The 11,758-nt window shown below is 32.7% G+C and overlaps 1 protein-coding gene across 2 annotated transcripts; it reads right to left on the reverse strand.

The window, feature by feature from the left end:
- Positions 1-288: 288 nt before the first annotated feature.
- On the reverse strand, positions 289-3,227 carry LOC112033169 (putative inactive cadmium/zinc-transporting ATPase HMA3). 2 transcript variants are annotated; one of them, XM_065765747.1, is made up of 4 exons: positions 3,154-3,226; positions 2,838-3,029; positions 994-1,251; positions 289-560 (listed from the first exon to the last, which is right to left on the reverse strand). In XM_065765747.1, exons 2-4 carry the CDS (start codon positions 3,013-3,015, stop codon positions 457-459), a joined length of 540 nt encoding a protein of 179 aa, XP_065621819.1. In that variant the 5' UTR covers positions 3,016-3,029; positions 3,154-3,226; the 3' UTR covers positions 289-456. The 2 variants fall into 2 exon arrangements, with proteins under 2 accessions (XP_065621819.1, XP_065621818.1); XM_065765746.1 differs by having other exon boundaries at positions 290-560; positions 2,838-3,026; positions 3,154-3,227.
- Between the last annotated feature and the right edge of the window lie 8,531 nt (positions 3,228-11,758).

An 11,758-nucleotide genomic window follows, 5' to 3' on the forward strand; every position in this document is an offset into this window, starting at 1 on the left:
TATTGTGCACTGTTCACTATACTCGCAAGTATGGAAAAATGAAAATTTTGCTTTAAAACTGAGTTCTATGACACTATTTACATATTTAAAAATTATTTTGTTACAGTATTTTCAGTAATAAGTTTTCAGTTTTAAGCAATAAGAGGTATCTAAATAGACCCGAAATAAACTCTTTTTTTTTTTTTTTTCGTGTCTACGTTTTACAGAGAAACAAACATTTTATAATGTTTAATTTTGTTTTGTTTCTTTTTGTCAAGGGTGCCCTGACCCTCCATGTGAATTGGTTGAAGAGTTTAATTTAATTTATTTATTTATAGCATTATTTTGTATGTTACATGGTTTTTTCTTCTTATAAATTACATATTTTTTAGTCATGTGACGAAACAAAGATTAGTGATATGCCAATTAGTTAGAAATTCAATAATTAAATTGTGTGTGAGATAGAAATAGCTAGTGTCAGACCTTGTAACTTGCTCTTGTTTCAAGCCACTGAGCAATGGAGAACAGAAAGACAACGGTACCAGCTTCCCAATAATCTTGTAAAGCAAGTGTCCCTATCACTGCAAAACATCATATACAATCATGTAAGACAGGTTAAGAAAGATAATACACATTAAAACTCTCTTAAACTAAGGCTGCAAATCACATAAGTCATAAGGGTATCTTTTCCACCTAGAAGTTGACATACTTTTGGCCATTCTAAAGCGTTTTGGTTGAAGTTGATCTCTGAATTCTAGTCATCCTCATTTCTTTGCTAGAAGGGTTAACCTTTATAATACCATGAAAACTAATGAATGTCAAGGATGTGCTGGAGACCATGAAAACTAATGAATCTCAAGGATGTGCTGGAGAATTGGCTTATTGGTGAAGGTTCATATATAACATTCGCTTCCATTTATTTTAGAAACCATTGCTTAAATCTTACTCTTAAAACTAATAGACTATTTTAGGAGAAAACAAAAAGGAAAAAGAAGGGGATGGGAAAACTATTACCTGCCATCAGAACAAGAATGTTGATATTAAGAGTAAGATTTCGGATGGATGCTATGCTTCTCAATATGAGTGTAGGAAGGCCAACAATAACCGCACCAAGAGCCAACCATTCCAATGGATGATAAACGTACTTCAAAAAGGAAAGTGCAAGTAATAAGCCACTGAACATTGTACTTGGGGCTGGCCATTTGTTCTGGAAGTTGCTTTGTTCCTGTGGTCTAATAGTAGCTTCCAGCCTTACCTTATTGAGTGCCTCAACTAATGCAAATCAAACTAACAGGATCATTATGTGTAATAGATAATAATGTGTCTAACTTCTTAATAGTTTGCCACAGTCATAAATTATTTTACAACATTTTTATAAATTATTTATGTGTCCAACTTCTTATTAGTTTTCATTTAGAATCACCATTAACATCACTTTTTCATTTACTAATAATCATTCACTACATTAGCAGTTTGTAAACATTTTTTGTAAAAAAGTTGTATCTCTAACATTGCTCATATCTTCCTAGGATTGAATATTTGTAAGTAATTCCATAAGTTTTTCAACAACAGGGACCATATGGATATCTGGAAGGGGATTGCGAATTGTGGGACATACAAAAAGGTGGTTTTGAAGATGAGAATCATGATATGGAAGAAGAATTCATCTCTCTTGGTATCATAGTATTAGATACACACGTGTGAGTGAAGTCACACGTTGAATAATAATGAAAAGAATGAGTAATTACAATGTTGAGCCAATTTTTAGACTAAAGTTGTATGATGCCATATGGTAGTAATTTATTTTACATGACTTGTTCACGTTACAAATATTTGAAGAAAGACTTTCAAGCTTATGGTGCCCAAGTTCTTAGTGGCATATTAAGACTAATGAGCTATTTCTTGATGTACTTAAGATTGACAAAATTAGGGGAAGAGTGACTCCAATCCATTGTGGAAAATATTGAAGCCAAACTTGAGGATTAGTTTTCTCAAAAACAAGGTAGAACCGAGATTTAGGAGGTTTTATCAAATGAGTCGATCTTGTACCGTACCGGTCGGTATTGTAAAACGTTATGTGACTAACACGTGACTTTTAATAAAGTTGGATGATAATGATATAATTGTTATAAGTAAGATTTCTTCTAACTATATAAAGACGATTATCAATTGCCTATAAATGTTTCTAGGCAAAATTTTCTTATCTTTTAAAATTTTTTTTAATGAATTTTTAGATTTGAATATTACTTGAGCTCATTGAGCCAAATTGATTAGTGATGTATCTAATTTCAATCCTACTATCTTTTCTTTACTTTACTATTGTTTGTTGCTAGAATTACTTCTTATAACCTGTTATCTTTTCCTTCGCTTTAATTAAACCTTCCTTAAACATTAAACTTATGTTTTCTCAAAGCATCAATGACCTTACTACTACTTGTCAAAAATTAAAAACAAAACATAAACATGAATTATCTTGTGTCATGGCTAGACAATATTTTAATTGATTCTATTATGGTTTAATGTGAAAAAATAAACTAAAATAGTAAATGCAGTTATTGTTTAATACGATGTGTGTGTTACCAACGGGATTAAGAATTTTTATTTTTAAAATTTTTTGAGATAGATAGCAACAAACGCAACTAAGGTACTGTAATGGGTAACCTTATTACTAATAGAGATACCATACCCAAAGAAAAATGTGAGAATTATAGAATTTCTCTTCAAACTAAAAAGTTGACTAATTTATCAAACAACGATCAAAACCATATGCAGTGTAAATTATCTGTCAAGATTAATACTACCCACAAAAAAAGTCATTGAAATAACTTTAACATAGGGGAAAAATTTCATGGACGTACCAATGGTAACATCAGAGATGACATGAGTGTGGTGGACAACAACTGTTTTTGTGGGTAGGATTACAGAAATTTCTTGGACTCCATTGAGCTGCTTCAGAATCCTCTCAACCAATGCTACCTCTGATGCACAGCACAAACCCAACACCTCAAAGTAGCTTTTCTTCAATTCTTCAGCCATATTTTATGTGTCTGCTATATTTCCAAAGAAGAAGAAGAAAACAAGTGTATTAGTTTAATTACACAAATGGGGTAGTCATAGAACATTAGAATTGCAAGCAAAACGAATCAAATAGAGGAAAAAGAAAAAAAAGGAAACCTGAACAAAAGAGTTGTCAAGCTCAAACATGCGGAGAGGGAAAGTAAAGAAGAAAGAAAATTGACTGAAGAAGCTCAATCGGTTAAGGTTGACTTTTGTACTTCGTATTCTATTTATTATTACGTGGTATTTGGCTCCACACTAAAACTTCAACCAATCACAAAGGATCTTCCTGAGGATTAGGAAGGTTCAATTATATTATATTAGACTGATTGAGTTCTCGTTATTACCTAGCCCGATGCTTAGGAAAAGCCCAACACATTTGGGTCCAAAAGTACTAATAGAAAAAGGCCTTTAAATCGAAATAATTCCAAGAATTTTTTTTTTTTGGGGGCAAATTACCACTTGTCTATCTGTGGTTTGAAATCCCATAATATAAGTATTTCACTGTGTTATTTTTAATCTTACTCGATCTTATATTTTTATGTTTTTGCGTTTTTAGAGGAAAGAGACATAAAAGTGGAGCAAAATTACATATTTAGTTCTGTTTTTAACAAAAATGAGTTATGAAACTTTAACTGAACTAATTTTAGGTAGGTAAAATGTCAAATTTCAAACCATAAATAGGTAATTTAAATTTCGATCAAACCACGTAGGATTAAGTTGTAATTTTTTTTTTAAAAAAACCCACAAAATGGCCCAAAAGAGTCCATGGTGGAAGGCCCAACCCCTTGTAAAAAGGAACAGTAGTAAAAAAGAAAGGGAGACGTCAAGAATCACCTTTGAGCCTTCTGTAGAAAGAATGGAGTGGCAGAACAGCAGGTGTTAACAGAAGATACGAGAAAGAAAGAAGCATATCTCCCCATCATCTTCAATTACAATCTGCTGACACGCAATCTCTACTCTACAGTCCTTAGACTGAGATATTCAAAGGTTATTTGCAGCAAGTAGACTAATGAATAGTTCCATATATAATTATAAATGGCTATTGATAACTCCTATAGTCTATATATATCATAGAAACGAAATTTTTTAACATTTGTTGATCCGCTTCACATTTTTTCACATCATCACTCATATTATTTATTTATTTACTAGTGTGTGTGCCTAGAGGCTTTTCTATTTTTTTGGATAAAGGTTAATAATTTGCATTTATTATAAAAAAGAAATAAATAAAAACTAAATTTTAGGGAATAAAAAGATAAACGTGAAGGAAAAAAAAAATCCTAATTTTTTAGAGTTCTCTTTTTGTATTCAGAATAAAATCTATTATTTGATATTTATGACCTAATTTCTAAAAGAAGTTACCCTTCATTAATGAGAGTATTTTTGAACCATATAAAAGTTCAATTCAAAGAGGGGAATCATCTTATATATATTATAGATGTTTTATTTTTTTGAAAAAGAAACATCCCGACTCTTTAACCAAACTTTAACTCTAATAACCTATCGTCTTTCACTTTCTCTTCTTTTTTCCTTGCCTCTTATTATCTCCAAATGTTTAGTTGTTGAATCTTGAATATTTATAAGCTAACCATCCCACCACTTCTCCAGGTTTACTCTTCTTTCTTCATGCTGCCCCTAATCCCTTTCTCTATGGCTTAAACACAAAGCATCTTGGCCAAACCTTTCACCGTTTCTCTTAGTCTTGCTCTCTCTGTTTGTAGCCTCTGCTATTAGCCCAAGTCTTGGCCTTTAAAGCTTAGTACGTTTTTCTAATACTATTTGGTTCTGAAGAAGATGTTGGTTTCATATGATTTTATTTCTCTCTTTTCGTAGTCAAGTCAAGTTGCTGATAATGAATGTTGCATTAAAAGAATGAGAAAATTTAGGCGGTTAGAAAATTTGCAATCAACATTTGACAAAAGGGTATATTACCTTTGTTTTGTTGCTTAGGTATTACATGAAAGGACAAAGCTTTTTAGGTTTAAACATCTTTTTGGTTTGCAATTGTGGATTACTTTGTAGGTTTTGTTTATATATATATATATATATATCATATCTTGGGGTTTGCCTCTCTTTTGTTTTTCATACTAAGATCTCCCTCATTTGCAGGTAAGATGATTTATTTTCTTTGTATTATTTATCTGTTCTTTAACGTGAACTGCACATGCTTAAAAAAATGTCTTAGTTGAATTTTATGGATAATTTAAATAGGTTGGATAAAGATCTTGCATTGGGTGTAGCTTATATTTGCAAATAACCATTTGAATGATGGAAATATGAGGTATTTCTCCTCTTGAAATCCCATTTAGTAGGTGAGGAGGAAGTTCTCCTAGGATGGATTATTGTAATAGTAGATGATTAATAGGTTGTGGGATGTAATGATAGTGTTGGGCTATGGGGGAAACCCAATAAGTAGTGGTTATTATAGCATCTTCCCTATAAATAGGACTAAGCTTCAACTTGGGTTGGTGATTTCCCTTTACCTTTTTTAAACTTAAAATTTTCTATCTTAAATGGGGTACAAGTTTTCTTCTCTGGAATCAAACTAGTAGTGTTGGGTAGGAAATAAAAGTTTTGAGAATCAAGTTCAATAGATGCAAGAACCCAGAATAAGGTTTGCTCTAAAATTTCTTACGCAAATTTCAAATTTAATATGGCCTATAATTTTTTTTTGAGAGAATTTTAACCTATGACATTTGCTCTTGATGATAGTTCTTAATCATTAGACCAAGACACCAATCAGTTTTTCGTCTAGGCGAGGATTGAATCCCATATCTTATTTGAAGATGAGAGTTGAAACTTTCAACCTATAAATTAGTTTCATGATTGCCGCCACATTCATTTTTCCATTCATCAATTATCATAATCTTAGTTTGCTTATTGCAGTATGCGGACATAATGTCTTCTAGATTTACTTTGTTGGGCCTATATTCATTAACTAATTTAAAGAATTTTTTTTGTCCATCTTTCGTATCATTACCACTATATCTTTGCACATAATGACGATGATTTGAACCTTTTTTACTAATTTCATATGAAAAAGATTGTTCAAAGTTCCTAAATGTAAGAACTTTTGGAGTCACAATTGATTAGGTAGATGTCAGGCTTAATTTTAAGAGGTCACTATATTAAGAGTATTTATATGTTTATATTGTGCAGTAATTATATTTTCTTCTAAAATTGGTAGTACTTATCAAAGAAAATGTAAGAGCACCTTTTAGTAATGGATTTAACTATATATGAATTGCATTCATGTAGCCTTTTTTGTTATCATTTTCAAGTCATTGTACCTTCAAGTAAACTAAATAGTTTTAATATTTGTATAACTATCTCGTGCATTGCACGGGTTAGTGACTAGTTATAAAATATTACTAAAATATATTATTTTCCTTCTCTCCTAAGTAGGAATAAGTCTTAATCCATTTAAGAAACTAAAAAGTTGACTAATTTATCAAACAACGATCAAAACCATATGCAGTGTAAATTATCTGTCAAGATTAATACTACCCACAAAAAAAGTCATTGAAATAACTTTAACATAGGGGAAAAATTTCATGGACGTACCAATGGTAACATCAGAGATGACATGAGTGTGGTGGACAACAACTGTTTTTGTGGGTAGGATTACAGAAATTTCTTGGACTCCATTGAGCTGCTTCAGAATCCTCTCAACCAATGCTACCTCTGATGCACAGCACAAACCCAACACCTCAAAGTAGCTTTTCTTTAATTCTTCAGCCATATTTTATGTGTCTGCTATATTTCCAAAGAAGAAGAAGAAAACAAATACATTTAGACTTGCAAGCAAAACGAATCAAATAGAGGAAAAAGAAAAGGAAGGAAACCTGAACAAAAGAGTTATCAAACATGCGGAGAAGGAAAGTAAAGAAGAATGAAAAATTGACTGAAGAAGCTCTCCTTTCCTTTGGTTTGTTGAAGAAAATGAATGCCTCGATGGTCGATCGGTTAAGATTGACTTTTGTACTTAGTATTCTATTTATTATTACGTAGTATTAGATAACGCCCTCCCCGGTCCCACACTAAAACTTCAACCAATCACAAAGGATCTTCCTGAGGAAGGTCCAATTATATTTAAACTGATTGGGTTCCCGTTATCACCTAGCCCGATGATTTGGAGAAGCCCAACACATTGGGGTCCAAAAGTACTAATAGAAAAAGGCCTTTAAATCAAAAGAAATCCAAGACTATATATATATATATATATTTTTTTTTTTTTACAAATTACAACTTACCAACGGAAATTTTAAGTTGCCTATCTTTAGTTTGAAATCCCATGATGTAAGTATTTTATTAGGTTATTTTTTTATCTTATTTGATCTTGTAATTTTTTTTTTTGAAGGAAAAAGTTATAAAAGTGGAGTAAAATTACATATTTAGCCATATTTTTAATAGAAATGGGTTATGAAACTATAACTGAGCTAATCTCAAGTAGGTAAAGTGTTAAATTTCAAACCATAGGTAGATAATTTAAATTTCGGTTAAACTACATGTGGGTAAGTTGTAATTTTCTTTATTTAGAAAACCTACAAAATGGGAAATGGCCCAAAAGAGTCCTTGGTGGAAGGTCCAACTCCTTGTAAGAAGGAACAGTAGTAAAAAAGAAAGAACTGAGGTCAAGAATCACTTTTGAGCCTTCTTTAGAAAGAATGGAGTGGCAGAATAGTAGGTATTAATAGAAGATATGAGAAAGAAAGAAGCATACCTCCCCATCATCTTCAATTACAATTTGCAACACACAATCTCTACCCTACACTTAGACTGAGATATTCAAAGGTTATTTGAAATAAGTAGACTAATGTATAGTTCCATATACAATTATAAATGACTATTAATACGTACTATAGTCTATATATATATATATATATATATTATAAAACCGAAACATTTGACCATTTGTTGATCTGCTTCACAATTTTCCACATTATCACCCATATTATTTATTTATTTACTAGTGTGTGTGCTCAGAGACTTTTTTTTTTTTGGATAAAGGTTAATAATTTGCATCTACTATAAAAAAAAGAAATAAAAGAGCTAAATTTTAGGGAATAAAAAGATGAGCCTAAAAAAAATCCTAAATTTTAAGAGTTCTCTTTTTGAATTCAAAATAAAATTTGTTATTTAGGTAAGTTGTAATTTTTTTTTTCTTTAGAAAATTCACGAAAGGGGAAATGGCCCAAAAGAATCCATGGTGGAAGGCCCAACCATTTGTAATAAGGAACAGTAGTAAAAAAGAATGAAGAGAGGTCAAGATTCACTTTTGAGCCTTCCGTAGAAAGAATGGAGTGGCAGAACAGTAGGCATTAACAGAAGATATGAGAAAGAAAGAACTATACCTCCCAATCATCTTCAATTACAATCTGCTGACATGCAATCTCTACCCTACACTTAGACTGAGATATTCAAAGGTTATTTGAAATAAGTAGACTAATGAATAGTTCCGTATACAATTATATATGGCTATCAATACCTACTATAGTATATATATATATATATACACATACACATACATACTATAAAATTGAAACCTTTGACTATTTGTTGATCTGCTTCACAATTTTCCAAATTATCACTCATGTTATTTATTTATTTATTTACTAGTGTGTGTACTTAGAAACTTTTTATTTTTTTGGATAAATGTTAATAATTTTCATCTACTATACAAAAGAAAAAGAAAAAGAAAAAACTAAACTTTAGGGAATAAAAAGATGAACGTAAAGGGAATTTAAAAAAAAAAAAAAATTTTACGAGTTCTCTTTTTGAATTCAAAATAAAATTTGTTATTTGATATTGAGTATGACTTACCTCTGGTACTTTTTTAACTGAAGGTGTCATTTTATTTTAAATACACAATAGAAAGTAGTTGTGAGTTTTAATCTCTACTTTTTATTTAGTTAGTAGGTGATGTAACAATTTCTCATTAAAATAAAAGGAAATTCTAGTTAAAAAAGTACTAGAGGTAAGCTAAACCCTTTGATATTTATGATCACATCTTGGCCAAACCCTTCAGCTCTTCTCTCAGTCTCCCTTTCTCTATTCGTAGCCTTTGCTAGCCCAAGTCTTGGCCTCTAAAGTATGGTATGTTTTTGTAATCCTATTTGGTTCTGAATAACATGTTGGTTTCATATGATTTTGTTTCTCTCTTTTTGTAGTCAAGTCAAGCTGCTAATAATGAATGTTGCATTAATAGAATGAGAAAGTTTAGGTGGTTAGAAAATCTGCAATCAACATTTGACAAAAGAGTATATTACCTCTATTTTGCTGCTTAGGTATTACATGAAAGGACAAAGCTTTTTGGGTTTAACTATCTTTTTGGTTTGCAATTGTGATTACTTTGTAGGTTTTGTTTTACATACATACATACATATATATTGCTGGGGATGAGCTAAAAGACTTCTGGACCTAAAATTTGGACTCTTCCAATTTTTTGACCTGCTTCAGACTAGAGAGGAGGCTGCCTTATATAGAGGAAGGGAGCATCGGGTACTGCTGAAGAATGCTGGAAATCCGGAGAGTAAATTGCTTTAACTCGGGTGAAAAATCATTTCAGCCGAAAGTAAACAGTGAAATCGTGATTTCATGTCGGGGTACTGTAGAGTGAACAGTAACGGTCACTGTACATGAACAGTACTTTGTCCCCTTGCTTTTCAGGATCACTGTTCAACTTTACTATTTGATGAATAGTAATTTGTCCGGGTACTGTAGCTGTGCAGAATTTTGCATAGTAACCAGTTCTGGGAATTGTTCCAAATAGTGACTGGTGCTATTTGGAGAATCTAATCTTCATCCAAATTGTAGCCATCATAAGGATCTTGGGAATCCTGGAATGGGTCAAATGGGTATTTGTTGACCGAGGCTACTGAAGAGGCGGGAGAAATCTTTTCTTCTGACTCTAACTTTTCTGCTTGGATCTGAATCTGCTGGGCAAGATCCTTTAATTCTTTGGTAGATTTTCCGGTGATCTGGACAGAGTCTAGGCTTGACTGAGATCTTGTGTTATAAGGAATGGTTTTCTGTATTGGGAGAGGGAAGTCTTTGTTCATCTTGCGGATGAGATCATTGAATCTAAAACTATCCCACCATTTTACAGAGAATTCCCTATCAAGCAGATTGTCATGGAGTGCATAATTCCACATGCTTATCCAGTGGATTCTGTACATAACTGTCATGTGCAAAATTGCTGAAAATTGTGAACCATGTGCTGAGGGTTGGTGTCTGGAGCTGAAATACCTGAGGGCGTCCTGTAACGGTTCTGGGAAGATCTGAGGAATTGAACCAAGCATTTCCCCCCTTTTGGTATCAGAGCCAAGTTTTGGCCGATCGTAGTGTTGTAAGTTACAGTTTATTTTGAATTAATCAAGTTGGCCGGTTCTACTGCCATAGTTATCCATTATTTTATGCATTTATTATCATTATTTTGAACTATTTGTATGTTATCTCCTAACTGTTTTACATTTTACATCTATTTTCTGATAACTCTTCAGTTACTATTCATTATTGTAATCAGATGGCAGTCTTTTCTTGTAACACAGCTTACCTTTGTAACCTGTATCTTTTATATTTCCGCACACAGATGGCTCTTTGCACCCATCTCTTGTAACTTTCCCCCCTTTTGGTATCAGAGCGAAGTTTTGGCCGATCGTAGTGTTGTAAGTTACAGTTTATTTTGAATTAATCAAGTTGGCCGGTTCTACCGCCATAGTTATCCATTATTTTGTTTGATGCGGGACACACACTCAGCCTGGGATTTACTGGACTTACTGGGTTGACAACGGCACAGATCACGGTCTTACAAGTCTCAACAGTACACATCTGCAACAAATTGGATGGATGGAAACAGAAACAAGAAGAAGCAGATAACTGGGAAACAATTGATCAACATGAACAAATAACCAATGAATAAAAGCAGATAGATAGGAGGCTCAGCCTTCCAACAAAAGGGTAACAGTAACAATAGATCTGGAAGAGATGATGAATAGTAACTGAAGAGTTATCAGAAAATAGATGTAAAATGTAAAACAGTTAGGAGATAACATACAAATAGTTCAAAATAATGATAATAAATGCACAAAATAATGGATAACTATGGCGGTAGAACCGGCCAACTTGATTAATTCAAAATAAATTGTAACTTACAACACTACGATCGGCCAAAACTTGGCTCTGATACCAAAAGGGAGGAAAGTTACAAGAGATGGGTGCAAAGAGCCATCTGTGTGCGGAAATATAAAAGATACAGGTTACAAAGGTAAGCTGTGTTACAAGAAAAGACTGCCATCTGATTACAATATTCTGGGTTGTACTGAGAGGGGAGGATATTTGAAGTGTTTTGCTGGGGATGAGCTAAAAGACTTCTGGACCTAAAATTTGGATTCTTCCAATTTTTTGACCTGCTTCAGACTGGAGAGGAGGCTGCCTTATATAGAGGAAGGGAGCATCGGGTATTGCTGAAGAATGCTGGAAATCCGGAGAGTAAATTGCTTTAACTCAGGTGAAAAATCATTTCAGCCGAAAGTAAACAGTGAAATCGTGATTTCATGTCGGGGTACTGTAGAGTGAACAGTAACGGTCACTGTACATGAACAGTACTTTGTCCCCTTGCTTTTCAGGATCACTGTTCAACTTTACTGTTTGATGAATAGTAATTTGTCCGGGTACTGTAGTTGTGCAGAATCTTGTATAGTAACCGGGTCTGGGAACT

Source organism: Quercus suber, unplaced genomic scaffold (assembly GCF_002906115.3).
Source record: "Quercus suber isolate HL8 unplaced genomic scaffold, Cork oak 2.0 scaffold_649, whole genome shotgun sequence".
NCBI lineage: Eukaryota > Viridiplantae > Streptophyta > Magnoliopsida > Fagales > Fagaceae > Quercus > Quercus suber.

Excerpts from the sequence above, each read along its gene's own strand:
- LOC112033169 (XM_065765747.1), bottom strand. The coding sequence starts at position 3,015 with ATGGCTGAAGAATTGAAGAAAAGCTACTTTGAGGTGTTGGGTTTGTGC. Across the intron at positions 1,252-2,837 it reads CATCTCTGATGTTACCATTG|TTGAGGCACTCAATAAGGTA; the intron begins GTACGTCCATGA and ends GATTTGCATTAG. Across the intron at positions 561-993 it reads CATTCTTGTTCTGATGGCAG|TGATAGGGACACTTGCTTTA; the intron begins GTAATAGTTTTC and ends GATGTTTTGCAG.